This window comes from Cydia fagiglandana, chromosome 18 (assembly GCF_963556715.1).
Source record: "Cydia fagiglandana chromosome 18, ilCydFagi1.1, whole genome shotgun sequence".
Lineage (NCBI taxonomy): Eukaryota > Metazoa > Arthropoda > Insecta > Lepidoptera > Tortricidae > Cydia > Cydia fagiglandana.
Genome location: NC_085949.1, coordinates 5,866,178 through 5,883,042, shown reverse-complemented (window position 1 = coordinate 5,883,042; position 16,865 = coordinate 5,866,178). Strand labels below are relative to the sequence as shown.

At 36.0% G+C, this 16,865-nt stretch overlaps 2 protein-coding genes across 2 annotated transcripts in view; both read right to left on the bottom strand.

Annotated features, from left to right (window-relative positions):
* LOC134673306 (uncharacterized) overlaps window positions 1-7,144 on the bottom strand; it is a 53,344-nt gene extending 46,200 nt beyond the window's left edge. The window contains exon 1 of the mRNA XM_063531271.1: window positions 6,800-7,144. Coding sequence (XP_063387341.1) covers window positions 6,800-6,835 — 36 coding nt within the window. The 5' untranslated portion in view covers window positions 6,836-7,144. The remainder of the gene's footprint in view (window positions 1-6,799) is intronic.
* Window positions 7,145-12,449: 5,305 nt separating this feature from the next.
* Window positions 12,450-16,865, bottom strand: part of LOC134673328 (uncharacterized) — a 129,045-nt gene continuing 124,629 nt past the window's right edge. Inside the window, exon 8 of the mRNA XM_063531298.1 lies at window positions 12,450-16,689. Coding sequence (XP_063387368.1) covers window positions 16,481-16,689 — 209 coding nt within the window. The 3' untranslated portion in view covers window positions 12,450-16,480. The remainder of the gene's footprint in view (window positions 16,690-16,865) is intronic.

Here is a 16,865-nt window from a genome sequence, read left to right as displayed (position 1 = left end):
ACTGATTTTTGCTATTTCGAATTAGGCTAATACTTTATATAGTTAACTATTGTAAGCATATAAATACGAGTATGTTGTTGGTGTATTTAACTTATACAACGAACATAGTATGTACGTAAGAGGCTTAAGGGTCCAAACCACAGACCCTAACCTAACCCTTTCCAAGTAGGTAGATACATTTCCAGTACCACGTGTCTATACCCCATAATCATATTATGACTGTCATTATGTATGAAGGTAGTTGTTTTAGCCTTAGTAATTTTGGGTCCAGTTTATGTAATTTTACATTCTCGCCAAGGTCCTGGGCCCAATGTCCTAAATTAAGCGTTAACAAGGTCGCGGCAGAAATATTTAGCAGTCTATCTATAAAATGTGACACTTAGGTCAAACCCTATTTTCAATTTCATTGTGTGTAGAAAAAAAACCTACTTTCAGTACCTACATAGCCTGAGTCTGAAGTGCTTTATAATGTTTTTCTGATTTAAGGCCCTATTCATTGCTTGTACCTATTATTCATGGATAAATTATTCATATCTCATATCATAAATATAACATTCTGTAGATACCTTCGGGAGCGTTATGTTAAAAAAATGTTCCGATTTTAGGTCCCACTCTATTGCATTCTTATATTTAATTCAAAGGCCCAATGAAATAAGATAAACATTCTGAAGATAACGCAAGAAGACGGCTCTTAAAATTTCAGGTTTCAGGGTCCGTCCCAAAAGGGGCCCACTGATTAACAGTCCGCCGGATGGTATCGGCCTGTCATTTATTCGGAACTGTCAAAATTTTATTCTAACTGACAGGCCGATACCGTCCGACGGACTGTTAATCAGTGGGCCCTTTTAAGATGTGTAAATAAATGAAAGAATTTGCACGCTTCTGGTAAGCTTCGGTAGCTCAGTTGGTTTCAAAAGGTCACAAGTTAGAGTTTGACCCGAAACGGTGAATTTTTCCTTTATTTAAATAAAAAGATTGTATCGTTTACAGACTGATCTGTTTAGAAAAAAAATAGTTCAAGGTTTTGTTTCAGGTCTCACTCGGTAAGCCACTGCCACTACTATACCTACATACATATATACGTGAGAAAGATTTAAAACTGCACGCGCTGTCACAACTCACAAACGGTGACGCGAGCATTCTCGTCGACACAAATTATCGTATTATCCAATCCAATCGATAGCATGTGTTTAGTCCAATTTGAACGCGTGAGCCAACAAGACAACAAACGGCCGATATAGGGCATTGGGGCGGCGTTTTAGTTGACCTGAATTATGTACCTGAGCTAATCAATTTGTCTGATGTGTCGGTAAATGTGGGACAAATTCGTTTTATGATGGCTATAAAGGCGTGGAAACGGAAATTTCAGAAGCGATCGATGTATTTGCGTACCTAATTTATATGTTGACTTTTTTCGAGGAGGTAAAGGTTTTTGTCTATTACCTACTTAAGTTTATATCTCTTGACCACCCTCTAGCCAAAATACTTTGACGTTAATATAATTACAGCCGCAGGACTGTAAACTATTGTCATTAAGTAATCAGTCATATTTTTATTATTATAGGGTTCAATAGAAATATCTTTCAAATATAAAAAGAGTTAAAAGAGTCTACTTTTTTTTTACGTTGGGGAAATGCGTTTACGCATGCCACCTGGTCCGGGGGAACCAGGGGGGATGACGGACTAACCAATGAAGGACTACCGTCTAAAACCCCCAACGAGTGCCGGCTCCGCCTCAGATAGGGTGCCGCAGGGTCGCTATCAGCATTCGACCGCGTGCATGTGATGAATACTTTGGAACAGCTAAAGATTCCGAAATTTCATCATGGTACAGATCATTTATTTTTAACATATAGTTTTTTTTACATTACAAATAATGTGGCAGACGAAGTGATTATAAATAAAAGGAACAAATATAAGATATTATAGATATATAGATCGTGAATAACAATCTAAATAACAAAGCAACTTGTTTTAAACGTGTAGCTAAATTCCGTCCCGTCATTAAATAACGTAAACTCATTACTACGAGACGACGAATTCCAACATTTCCAACCTTACTTTGGGACAGTCGCCATCAGATATATCGGAGCGGCCAAGGCGCTCATAAATATCTGAGCACGCCTCTATTGTGATGGGGTTAGAGTGCTTGTTCAGATATTGTGAACACCTGGGCTACTCCGATATATCTGATGGCGACTGGACAAGGCGAAACAATCGACCTTTGTTGGATCCTGACGGTACCTAGGTAGGTAGGTGAGGCAGTATTGTGAACCTTAAAAACTCAATTTTCATTGTCGAGATTTAGTAATATGAAATATATTTTCTGATTGATTGTATTTTTTAAAGATTTATTGTTAACCCGTGACTATTTCCGGGAGGATAAAAAATCACTCTTCCTTTCTGTCGCGATTTTAATAGGTTGTCGACAACCTAATAAAATTTCTTTCTACGTTTATTTAGTTTCCTACCATCCATGCACTTCGTATGGTGTCATTCTCATTTGATTCAAAACTTTTGATTCTAACGACAATCCGTTTGGTTTAAGTATCCGGCCGTTGGTCTAAATCAGCGGTCGGCAACCTTTTAGCAGCCAAGGGCGAAATAGTAGTTACCGAAGTTGACGCGGGCCGCACCTTGTTAATATTTATGACTTTATCAGACATTGTCGTTTGTCAATATTACATACAAAATAGCCAGGGAAGCTCGCGGGCCGTATGTGAGAGGTTCGCGGGCCGCATGCGGCCCACGGGCCGCTTGTTGCCGACCGCTGGTCTAAATAAACACTTGTAATAAAGTGTCATTGGCCGCCTCGTGACTAAATTGCTACTTTATCAGTTCCAGTGGCTGGGTAGTAATTCCGAGGGTCAAGGTTCGCAATAGTCCGCATCCAGCCTGATTCAGGGTTGTTTTGCGATTGAAAAACTCAGGGCATCGACCAGACAGATGGATAATATTACACAAATGAGTCTAGTACCACAGTAAGCTCAATAAAGTTTCTGTCGAGGGTATTAGATGAGATATCGACAAAAATATAGGCAATAGATAAAAATATATATTGGAGCATTCCACGGGCTGTCCCGTACAAACGCATTTTATTTCCTGTGTTGCGACTTTTTTCTCGGCATTTAAAGCAGGCGATTATTTTTCTGTGCATATTTTTGACCATTTGTCATAGAAAAGGAAACCCTTATACCTTTAAATCTTCAGAAACTTCGCGTTTGTACGGGACAACGGTAGACAATTTCATGGAATGCTCCATTATATATTAAAACACATTTAAATAACATATTTAACCAGGGGTGCGAAGCTCCTGACTTCGGCCTAACTCGGCTCCGCTCGGCTCAGCATTGCTCCGAGCAATTTTTAGGGTTGGCACCACTTGACTTCCTTTTGCGTGCACGACCACAGATAAGATAATCACTTAAATTTTGACAACCCTAAATAGCCGAAAGGGATAGTGCCATATATTAGAAAGGGATAGTATGATTCGACCCTGAACCGCTGTCAAACTTCGGTTTTGTAGGAAGCTTCCTTTCTGTACGGTAGTACTATTATTTATTCTGTGATTTAACTTTATAAGTAATGTTTAAGTTAATGTTAATAATGTTTAACTAGGATTCGAACGCAAGACCTCAGGGTTACTATCAACTACGAAATAAAGTAAGTACTTATATACAATGCAATGCCAATGTGGACTCCCTCTAAGTATGTTATGTTGAGGTAAAGTTATACTAGTTCCGAATTAAAAGGTAAGTCGAGATACGTTATAAACCAATAATAATACTCGAATAGATTTGAAAGTGTTTTGAAATAAGACGGTTTTGTGACGTGAAACTTTACATATGTTGTGATAATGAGTCATACCTATTACCGGTTGTTTGGGTCATGAATACTGTCGGTTTTTGCACATACGTCGACTAGCTGTGAAATATAAACAGTTGTTATGTTCAATTTACGTCGACATCCGTATTTAGTTAACTTAGATAAAATCATGCGTGAAATGGTTTATCATGAGTTTTTTCACAATTTTATTTACAATGTTGTTGTCATTATGCATTGGTATTGGTGTGTATACTGTATATTACAATAGCTACAATATTTAAAATTCATCGCTCATTGGCCTTTGCGTCTATTGCAGACGATTTATGGTGTAACATACATTACACCGCCTGGGACGGAATTAAGGAAACGCAGGGATGCCCAGCACCTGCATTACCCTCTCGGCTCCACTGTTTTATCCCACAGGAAAGGCGAGCCAATACGTGCGGAGACAGGTCGGCTGCAGGAATCTGCCGCATATTTCAGGTTGGACCCTACTCGCGCCTAAAATTCATCGAATGACTGAATAATGATCCCACGGGCAGTTCCCGTTTGTCACTAAATGTGATATGTAGTTAAAGGGTTAAATACGGTTAACTATGATATAGTACCTACGGGTTAATAGGATGACAAATGAGAATGAACCATAGGTATATGAGTCGGTTATAAAGAATCAGACGGCTATGAAATAGAAATAGTTGTAGCAAAATCAACGAAAAATAATAGTCTATTTGCAATCATATCGGGTTTGTACATTATATTATTATGAGGGGTCGTCTATATTAGATTATTTTTATGTCGTTTTATGTAACTTTTTAAACTTAAAAGTAGACGAAGACGGATCTCTCCACCTAATTCGCTGCGCGTTTTGCAGTCAAGTGTGAAAGACGCACGTACCAACCTAGTCGTCTGCAGTCAATGACGACCTTATCCCATTGTTATTAAGTCAATTATCGTATGTTTCTTGTCACCAATAAGTCGGTTTGCCTGTAACGGTCGAGCGCGCTGCCCTTGAACTCTGGATGCAGGCGTAGGGTTGGCAAGACAATTAAAGTTTTATTAATTGATAGTTCTGCCTAACCTCAGTAATATACCTAGCTATTATATTTATTTTTATTTATTTATTATTTTAATATTTATTGCACAATATAACAAATAAAGTACAAATGGCGGACTTAATGCCTAAAGGCATTCTCTACCAGTCAACCACCAGGCTAAACAGTAGTAGGTGCAGGCATTAAACAAAAAAAAAACGCAGAATAGGTAACTTAATTATACTATAAGCTAGACCGGTTTTTTTTAAAATATCATAATAACATCTAACCTAAAACTAAAATATCACTTTAGTTCACATCAGAAAAAAAGTATCTTGGCTTCAAAAGAGCACCAAATCACGAAATTCCTACAAACCATACTTTTACGTTATATTTTGAATTTTTGACCCACGACGCCACGACTAAATATGTATTTTATGACAAATAAAACCGTTCAATCTAAAATAAAAAATGTCGAGTCAAAATAGTGAAGTCAACCATTGTATGTAAATGACATCAACGATTATGTAGAGTCCTAATACCCAACAGATGTTCCAAACTCACATGATCAAACACCAGCTCTACTGATAAGCCTTTCAATTAACCAAAGACAGGTGCCAACCCTAATGGAACCCTTGTCGTGACGTCACACTTGATATGGAACGTCTCTGGAATTCAAACTGCCTCATATCGAGACACGTCTCAACACCGCGTATGGTAATTTTATGAGTGGTTGAATATAAACCTTAACATTAACTAATTAAGGTTGAGTTTATGTTGAAGTCATAAGACAGATAAGAACTTGCGAGAATTAATCGACCAGATTTGTTAACATGAATGAGTCAGCTGTCGTGAGGCCGTAAGAATGATGGTGTTCTTGGATCCATTAGCAAAAATTCTAAACCTTTACCTTTAGTATATTCGGATTAATTAATGTCTATTACGTTTTAATTAATCAACCTATTATTATAGGACTCTGCCGTCAACGTATCCCATTCTGTATACGTGTAGGTACGTTTTTTTTAACGTATTTTTTTTTTATTGTGAATGTGCTTACTCATGGCCACAGATGGGCTACCGCGAAAACCGAAATTCGCAAATTGCGGGGATCTTTCTCTTTTACTCCACTGAAGGCGTAATTAGAGTGACAGAGAAAAATGCCCGAAATTTGCGAACTTCGATTTTCGCGGTTATAAGCCAGACTCTATCGCCTGTGCCTTACGAAATTACAATGAAGGAAAATGATCTAATACATTCTCGTTTCAAAGCTGATTAATGACTTATGATGATGCAAACATCTTTGGAAAGTTATAAATATTCAGGTAGGTATACATTATTTACCTGCTCTAAGAATTAATTGTAATAACAAATTAATTTATTTAATTTAACTGACACTTTTATTAGGTACCTACACCTAATAAAAGTGTCAGTTAAATTAAATAAATTTTAGTTTAATTAAATTTTAGTTTGCTGAGTGAAAAAATACTGAGTAATTTTACTAGATAAAATAATTCTGAGTTAAATGGTATATTTACATTAGGCCTATTAATAGGTATAGAGTTAGACCAAGAAAAGTCTGCAGCGATTTTGATAGCCCACTCAGTGCAAGTGTTATTTTAAACGTAGAACTTCTATGAAATTATGAGGATTTTAACACTTGCACCGCTTGGGCTATCAAAATCGCTGCAGACTTTTCTTGGTCTGACTCTAGATACTGGATAAAAGAATTGACGTTTCGGATGCGGATCCAAAAACACTTTAACTGATTATGAAGTTCAATATCCTACTTTTGTGTCAAGTTTTCCAGGAAAAGATGAATTTATAAATGGGTCACTATGATTTCATGGTCAATATGATTTTTCTGGGCATAGTATTAAATAAATTATTTATAACACTTAACGGAATACACCTAACAGTAGTCATAATTCATTATACAAACATACCTGCATCTGCATTAATTTCGAACCGCCTTTCTCCATTTTCGTAGACTCCAGCACACAAAATAAACAACCAATTAAAATCACCACTCAAAAGTCACAAATAAATGTAAACAGTCCTTCAAAATAAGTAAATAAATACGCGCGATTTTCCAAAACTATAACCATAAACGTTCACAAAATTTGACACACGGCCGAATGTCACCGGTGACCGCGAAAATGAGATTCAAATATAGAACGCGCGTTCGGAAATTGCGCTAAAGTTTGCAAAATTAAATTGTTTATAGTTTTTAGCGCGAGTTCGTATAGCGATCAAACAACCAGCCGTCTGAGCCGTCGCCTGGCGACTCGAGCGCGTTGTGTGGCTGTGTTTGCCTCGATACCGGCATGAGGCATGACTGTATAGCCATGCTAAGTAATCTGCGGCCGGTCTAATTCTTAATTCAACCTACATATGGTTCACAATTGCTTGTGTGCCCTATTTAAAGTTGGTGAGTAAGTACGCTGACTAATCGGCTGCACCTACGGCCTATAAACTTGGCCATTGCATATTTTTTCTCTAAGTGAAGAGTCAACCGTAACGAGAGGTAATAAGGTATGAATTTGATTAGTTTAAGCAAGCTTTAAAAAGTTAGCTTACTTTTTTTTATCAAAGATTCGTGTAAAGGAGTTTAAAAGTTAATTCGTTGACATAGAGTGCTTTTTGAATTGATTCACTGCTGACAGACTACTAAAGAAATTTGCAAGTCTGCAAACGAATTCAGTGAAAGTATTATCGCGAACCAAAACCGATTAATCACTGAAGTAACTCAGTTCATTAGAATAAGTAATATTACACAGCGAATCAAACGTTTCTACTAAATTGATATAATCAGTATGTATAATTAATCACTATATAGCTTTAACCTTTTCTGTGTACAGTCAGCAGCAGAAGTTGCTAAGCGGGCTAGGTGTTCAAAATGATCTCGACGCGACATTATTGTTAAGAGAATAAGAACATGTCAAGGTAATTTTGAACACCTCGCCCGCAGACCAAGAAAAGTCTGCAGCGATTTTGATAGCCCACGCAGTGCAAGTTTATTTTAAACGTCAAACTTCTATGAAATTATGACGTATAAATAACACTTGCACTGCGTAGGCTATCAAAATCGCCGCAGACTTCTCATAGCTTAACTCTACAAACACAGCATCTTCAAGTCACACTGTATTCCTTATATTAAGTACTTGTAGGGTAATAAAAGTCATGAAGTTCAGCCGCACTGGCGTTTATTTTACAAAAGTTACATACAAACATTCATATTCTGTAATGTGAACATCGCTATGTGTAGGTACTGTGGATGTTAAGAGTGCCTGTCAACTAGAGATTACTCACCCTCACATTACTGATGAGCCTACGGAAAGATTTAAATTCTCTAAATTTCTGACATTTATATGTAGGAAAAGAAATTTCCCATTTCTAAAATGTAAACTTCCTTTATTTCTTTATGACTTTTTCCAAAAAATTATGGAGAAATCCAAACTTTCACACGCGTGGTGGTATAAGTAATATAAGATTGCGTGATCATCTAGATTTCAGTGGAAAAACTATATTATCTCTGCATGTGTATAAATAAAGAATAACCTGGCCGCGTAGCCAAGATGCCGATCGCTTACGCTCCGTAGCGATCGAAACGCAACTGTCACTGTCGCACTAATATGGAAGAGTGATAGAGAGACATAATGCTTTTCGTTGTCGAAGCGATAGCGATTGTAACCTTGGCTAGGCCGGCAGGACTAACTGTAGCTTTATAGGTTATTGTAGGACTTCATATGTTAGGCAATATTTGGCAATATCATAGCGAAGGGTATATAAGTAGGTTTGCATTTGGTTGTATCTCATTTGCGTAAAATACAAGGTGTGTCTGACCAAGGGGCTTTAAATCCAGGGTTTGATTTTCCTCGCTAAACTGAGCTACTTTTACTATGGGACCAACCCTAAAATCGGGGAATTTTTTTTGGCTTTTCCATAGAAAACGTCGACGTCTGATCAGCCAAAAAGTATGATAAAGTAAAAAAAAAATCGGATTTCGGGGTTGGTGCCATAATAAAAGTAGCTCAGTTTAGCGAGTAGAATCGAGCCCTGGATTTAAAGCCCCATGGTCAGACACACCCTGTATAAGGACTGTTCTAGTACTTACGTACGGCACTCAAGTCAGCATCTCACGTTAACAGGCACTGGGAGGCTATTCATTATTTAGTTAGCACGGAAACATTGTCGATTAAGGTTAACTAAGTCGACTTTTTCGACTTTGCAGTTCACTTACTATTTCAAAAAACTCCGTAGAGCTGGCATATCTTGATCGGGTTTATTTAATTGTCAAGTGATCTGAGAGTTAAATAGCACAGATTTTTCTCCCCGATGTCCTACTTAACATCAAAAGTTTGATAAGATTTCTTGAGGAGTTGGGCTAGCTGGATTGGCCTATCCCCCTCACGCAAAATAGACTCTAGTCATCGAGTTGTGGAAACCTGCCAATAACTATTAACTGCACTCAGGAGTAATTTTTCATTATCATTATGCAGTAGGTATTTAAGTTTTGAACACTCGATCAACCCAATCAAGAATTGCGGGTCAGCCCAATTCGCTCACAAAGCTGTGCAGGTTTGTATAATACGACATGCGCGAATGAAAAAACCCCTAATAAGATTTAAACCCATAAAATGTGTTGAAATACTATTATTAGTATTTTAACAGTATAACTCTTATGACTTATACATCATAAAACGTGTCTCATTATGGAAAGAAATATCTCAAGCAAATGAAAACAAAATTTCAGGATGTTACATTGAAAAGCCTTTATCAATTTAATTCCTTTATGTTTAATGCACTTTTCTTTTCTTTAATTCCTTTATGTTTAATGCACCTACTTCGTTCCTAAAGTTTCTTGCTATTTATACCCTCAAAGGGTAAAGGGTAATGGGTACATAAGTTTAACGCCTTCCATTTTATTGAAGGCAATAATCGTGTTGACACTTGTATGTTTGTGAGCGAACAGGACCGAAGGAACAATAACACATGGCACGACGTCGAACCTACCTACTCACGTCTACGCATCTTATTTGTCGAGACTGAACATTAGTATGACTACTTGCTTGGTCTCGTTGGAAATACCAGATTTGTAACCGAAATGCAGGCATCATGTACTTAATACCACTGTCACACTGGCATTAAGTTGCAATAAAAAAAAGTTCTCCAATAGAAACTAAGTACATCAATGAAATGTTTAAACATATAATACATACTAGTAAATTATCAATAAACATTTCAAAACTAGAACGAATAAAAGGTATACCAGTCCACATTCCTAAGTCATTCTAGTCCAAAAGTGCAAATATGTTTCAAACTGAACTCTAATAAAAAAGTTAACAAGTATTTAATTTGTTTCTTTACTAAACTTTAATTATCAAGGTATTGGACCATAACTGCCGTTTTGAGGGAGTTTTACATTATCTTGATTTTTTTCTGGTAAAGTGAATATATCAGTTTTTTTTTGTATACATATAATGGACCATTGGAGATAAAATACACACATTAATTATATAAGAACACATATGTGTGATTCCAAGCGAGACCAAGCGTCTATGACCACGCCCTAAAACTATGCATGTTTTCCATGCACCTTACCGACATCCTAGCAAGCACGACTGACCAGCGTCCTATTGCCACTTAATATAAATCAATTCATTCGTTTTCTTATGAAAAATAATTGGACATGCTTATAAAAATACACTTTTGTTGGCAAGACACTTTAGGCTCAGAGTAGTATGTCTGAATTTTAATAACCGCTCTAGTGGATTAGTAAGCTTTTTAGATGTTAATCTGGGGTCTGGACCATTATGTTCAACTTAATATCCCTTTTTACTAAAGTAACGAAGTTAGATTAGGTACAGTCCCGTTCTCTAAGTGTCTTAAAGATCATCAACTTTTTATACTAGTTGACGTCAATCAAATATTATCTCAGTTCTTAGGCGGCCAAAACAAGACGAATACTTAAAGATTTCTTGCGGCTACTCTTTTCTCAGATTGCTCTTGAATCTGGTTAGATTTCTGGTCTGCTTAGAGATGCTGTTTCTATTTTGAGTTAAGAGTTGTCTGCACTTAATTAGACCTTTCATGGTTCAACTGTGTGACATTGAAAGTTTTATAACATAAACAACTGTAAACATTGAAAAGCCTTTATCAATTTAATTCCTTTATGTTTAATGCACTTTTCTTGTCAATTTTATAAGGTTTTATGGTTTTAAGTTCACTTTCCTACTTCGTTCCTAAAGTTTCTTGCCTTTTATACCCTCAAAACATATATAAGTTTAACGCCTTCCATTTTATCAAAGGCAATAATTGTGTTGAGAAAAACGGAATATATTCACTATTACAAATTTTGTATAACTTGTTTTTAACAAACATACATCAAAATGGAAACATTGAACATGAAATATAACTCCGGTTTACAACCGGAATTTATTGTTTAATTATTTTAAATAAATTAATGGCACATTCACGGGAACGCTCACTAATCTTAATAATATGTCTAACTTATTCTAAGGATATCAAGTGGTGCAGTTACAAGAATAAGGTAGAAACGATGATTTCCAATGGAGTCGTATACAATTGACATAATTATGAATAGTCGGATATTTTTTTAATATGCATCCTTTAATCCAGTTAATTTTTGTGGAGTAGCTGTGGAGCAACACTGTGCAACGGTAGTCAACTGTGTATTTAAGGTGCCTCATGTTAAGTTACTGCAATATTTCTCCACAAAACTGCGGCGTGGAGGCACCGTTATAATTTAGTTTCTACATCACTGCGACATTATATAATTTTTCATGGTGGGTCATTTATTTAGCTAAAAGTACTGATAAGTGTATTTTTCATTATTTAGTCTTCAAGACTTTTTTAAAGTTATCTATATCAATAGAAGACATATCAGTTTTTCACTTTCCATAAACTCGTGACTACACCACTGAGATCATTGGGCGTATACATTTGCGGGTTTCGCATTCCCTTACAAACGTAGCCCTTTACACGAATTGCTCTACAACATCTATGGCTTCATTGCAAGATTATTCAACAGAATTATTAGAAAAATATGTTCACATTTGACTAAACTTAATTTTTTCAAAAACCATATTTTATCTAGTTTTAGAAAAAGGCATCCCGTGGTAACTATTAGGTTTGGTTACGTTAGACGTGAAACTGTTCTGAAAATCCGGCAGGATTGGAATAAATACACATTTGGACAAATCAAATAAAAATTTGGCAAGTTGATCTTTAATTTGCCTCATTTGATTTGACCGAACGCGTATTTTTGACGAAAAAAGTAAAAAAAATATCTTCTTGTTTAGGAATAGATACATTGATAGTTAAAAACAAAACTATATATAGAGACCTGTAAGAGGTAAATCTTGCAATGAAGCCGCGCGGGGTAGGGAGGCTGCCGCGGCAGCGCTAGTTACGTTAGGCAGTCTTTGGGTAGGTCGGGAGAATAGCCACTACGCACTCGATAATTCAACTAGTACACCTACCTATACGCTATGCCGACACGATCTGAAGCTTTGGAAAGTAACTAATCTGCTTAAAGATAAAGCAAATATAAAAAAAACAGATACCCATTACTGCCGGCCTATTATGGTTGGTTTTATCCATTTTTATCCACGTGATAAAATAACTGTCACTTTTTGACACCATGGGATAGAAAGTGACGGACACCGTTTTATAACGCTATCACGTAGACAAGAACGAACATCATATCCGTACTGATGTATAGTTGGAAAGAGCATGTAAACAAAGTTAAGGAAAGGCTCTAAAGAAATATTTTCAATTAAATAATTATCAGTGTTTTGTCTTCGATTCATTAGAGAAAACTGACAAAAAATAGACATTGGTTCAGGTTCAGTTGCATCTAATCTAACCATTAAGTAATTGTAAAATTCGTGAATGAATACGATTTAATACAATACAATACAATACAATACAATACAATACAATACAATACTCTTTTTTGCACACCTCACATACGTTCGCTAAAACTTGTATGGAAAGCTTCTTGACTCTGTCGGTCGTGTATGGTACACTGACTACAGTTACTTATTTGTTAATCAAAAAATGTTTGTGAACCTTAATAAAAATAAATAATAAAAAATAAAAATTAAAACGAAATCAATCATGATACTGAAAGTACCCAGGAGGTTAAAAAAATAACAGAATCTCAGGAATCAAGATATTTTTTTGCAGATTAAGCAACTTTTCAAAGGCTCAGATCAGGGATGTTACATTCATTTTACTTTTCTCTACCGACCACATCTCTACATGACTAACATCAACACTAACTTACATTACATTAATTTATTTGAGTACCTATTACATTTTCGTAATTGGTGTTTTGGGGACAGGTGCGCCATAACATATTATTTATTAATTTTAAATTGGTTAATCCCCATATATCGATTTGTGCAAAGTTATATTTTATATTCATTCTTTTGTTATAAGTATTATGATCACTTTGAACTAATAAGTGCAAGTGTGATCGTCATTTATATAACATTGAAATGATTCATTTAATGAAATAAGGTAGGTACCCTGGATTATGTTACGTAAATATTCGAAAATTTTCTCAAAACATATCAAAAGAATATCTTACAAATGTTGGCATCAAAGCCATAAAATTGTCATTTTGAAAGCACATGAATAACACAGTGTTAACCTGTTCGTATGTTGTTAGTTTTAACTTTATTTCTGTATGAATGATCGACCTTTTCGACATTTAGATACAACAGTTTTTTATAACTTTTTTAGTTGTAATGCTTGGTTTATTTTTTTATAAACCACCGGAAAATCATCAATAAAATTGTGATTTTCGGCAAAACCCTGTTTATTTATTAATCTTCCTACTTTGCATTTATAACATTAAACAAATTTACTTGTACAATATTACACAAACTTCTTTAAATATATTTTTTTTATTAAATCCTTGGCTTAATGCCTACTTCTTCGTGCAAAATCATCTGACGATGAAATTTTCCTAGTACTTTTCAAAGCCAGATTTTTTTACACAATATCTACGTTTCTCTTAAAACGCAGAAGCTAAAGGGCACTCAATCGTCCAGCTGGTTCAGTGTAGGCCGAACTTAACTAACCTTAAAGCTAGACACTTCTATAGATGTCGAACACACGTTACAACTATGGGGCATGCAGCTATTTTTATTTTATGTAATACTATCAGATGTCCGATAACAGTCCCCAACCACATTGTGTGAGAAGCGAAGCATCGCCAAACATGCGAAGCATGCTATAAAATCTCTTGTTCACGTAACCGAGGGTCTCATATCTACTGTTTTCAAAAAATACAATACATATTTTTATCCTATCGCAACCTCGAAAGATTTTTGTCAGATTTTGTTGATTTTCATTTGACCGAAACGCGTTTATTTATCTAATGAAAAAAAATGTCTTTTTCGAAGTTTTTGTAAAATGCATCCTGTACAAGCCATTAGGTTAGATTTGTGACCCTTTTGAAACCCGGAGTTGTAAAAAAAAAAACGGTCAAATGAAAATTTGGCATATAAAACATGGACTTAGTCCACTAAAAAGCTTGTGAGGGGTAGGTATAACTTATTTATAGTAATTAAATATGGAATATGAAGATGTTCAAGCGGAATACTTCGCTTCTCAAATAATGTACCTTAGTGTACATTGAACCATAGTCTTACGTCGATTAGGACAGCACACTTATACATCGATATATCAGTATGAGAAGGTACGAGTGACTCTCAATGTTTCGCCTTGAAACGTTTCATAAGAACATACAGTATGATTATTTTAGATTGTTGACAGTCAAAAATTGTTAGACGGTAATGTAAAGACAGGTACCTCAGAGTACATATCTTCTATTTTCCTTACATGGTTAGTTTTTTAAAGGTGTTCAGGTTTGTACTCGAACTATGGCGCTACCATAGTCTAATAAAATATGGTCTTCTGTTCCCAGAGTGACACAAGCCTACGTCACAATAACATGGCCGCTATATATAGCGCTATCACACATTATCATATAGCGAAGAGAGTATAAGAAAGTTATACCAGGCGGAGTATATTATTATACCATGGGCGCTACTAAGGCCTAAAAGAAAATTTATAAGTTTATATTTTTTTGACTGTCAACAACCCTCGTTGGCACATATTCTCGTGTGACCAGCACATCAACTCTCACCCGATTTTGAGCAACAAAGCGTTCGTGTATAATCGTACAAAAACGTGCAAGAAATACAATAAACACCATCGAAATCCACATGCAAAAATATCGTGTTCTCCCATGATACATGTAACGTTTCAAATCATTTATTCTAAGGGTAAAAAACCGTCTCCCATACTTTATAATACCTATTATTGGAAATTTTCTCTCATACATTATTTACCATCTAAACATCCATTTATACGTTTTACAATTATTCGTCACATTTTAATCTAACGCTGAATTAATGGAATTTTCCATCAGGAATTATAACTAGACAGAATCTCTATTTCCTAGCACATTTATTGTACGTACTAAAGGTCATTTGCGGGGTAAATGCCAAATAAATTTGCCAATAATTCACTGTGTAGGTATATCTTTATAGTCTATTTCAGACTATGTCCTTGCTCCAATTGTAAATAAGCTTTTTATAGCACTAGACTACAGATGTATATGTTGTCGAAAGTTCCAAATAGTTGGAAAAGTTCTCGAAAATTTCATTAAATCACAGGAAATAAAGGAAACTTTAATTGGAAAATTCATTGAAATTTACATTGGGAAATTTGCATTCCCATACAAAAATATGAGTAGTGTCCAAAATTTTTCCATGTGGCGATCTCGGAATTTCGAAAACTTATCGACGACGGTACATCTGTAGTGAAGATTGATATAATACTACCTTCTTGATTGACGTTAGGTAGAATTGGTTATAAAAGGCAAGTACCTAGACTATACCGTCCCCTAGTATATCTATTAGTAGAGCTCGCCATTACAAGGTCAGGAATATACTTAATTGGTAATATTTGGCAGTCATTTCTATACCTAGAAAGTAACACATTCATGGAACAAGGACTTTGATCTCATCACAATCAACTAAATAGGTTTGTAAGTTATGTCTTGACCACATCAGTATTAAACCTGTAAAAATGTCTTTCTTTCATTTATAGATGTGCAAGTCAGTTGATGATAAGATCTAATCTGATCGGATCTGCGCTCGCACCAAAATGTTATTGATTTTATAACAGACTTGAAGTCTAAGAATAATTCATGCTTCAAAGACAGCTGATGTAGATGCGTTATGGGGCTGTGATAATCGGGTTGGCTGGTCGAAGTATTTCACAGATACCGCCAGCATAGTTTTCATGTCAATCCTTAGAATTGTGTCAAAATATCGATTTTTTTAAATCTTGTTCTGAACCCTTTAAGCCAAACCAAGATAACAAAACAAGAGTCAGGGAAAACCAGTGCTGCCATCTCTGCAAACCTTTAACACTTGCCAGCCCCATTATGGTTGTCAAGAATAGGCGTTAAACAATCGATCAAAAACCTATAGCGCTGCACCACGTGTTCAGCTGTTAAAGTCGGAGGCACGAGTTCTTCCATCATCAATAACTCGCACTAAGGTGGCCACGACATCAGTTTACATCATGAAGTCCCCGCAATCGACGCCCATGTCCCAGTCGTCGCTGGTGCCCGAGTCGTCATACTCGGAAAGGGCTTGGTCGTACGCGGACGCTTCGTACGCCGTGACTCCATCCAGCATGGAACAGGCTTGGGAGACGTTGGTGTGGTGCATGATGGGCATCGCGTGGAGGGCGAAGTCGTCGCCGTCTTGGGACCAGGTGAGGCCTGAAAGAGGTAATTGATGGTTATATATTTGGAAACAATTCTAAGAGACCCCCACACTAATATAAAAAATAATCACAGTAAAAGCTTCTTTTGATCGTCAGCGTCTAGTCAACTTTAAGGCTGCGAAGTGAGCGTTGGGAGGTTAACGTCATCATAATATTATTTATTTGTAAACA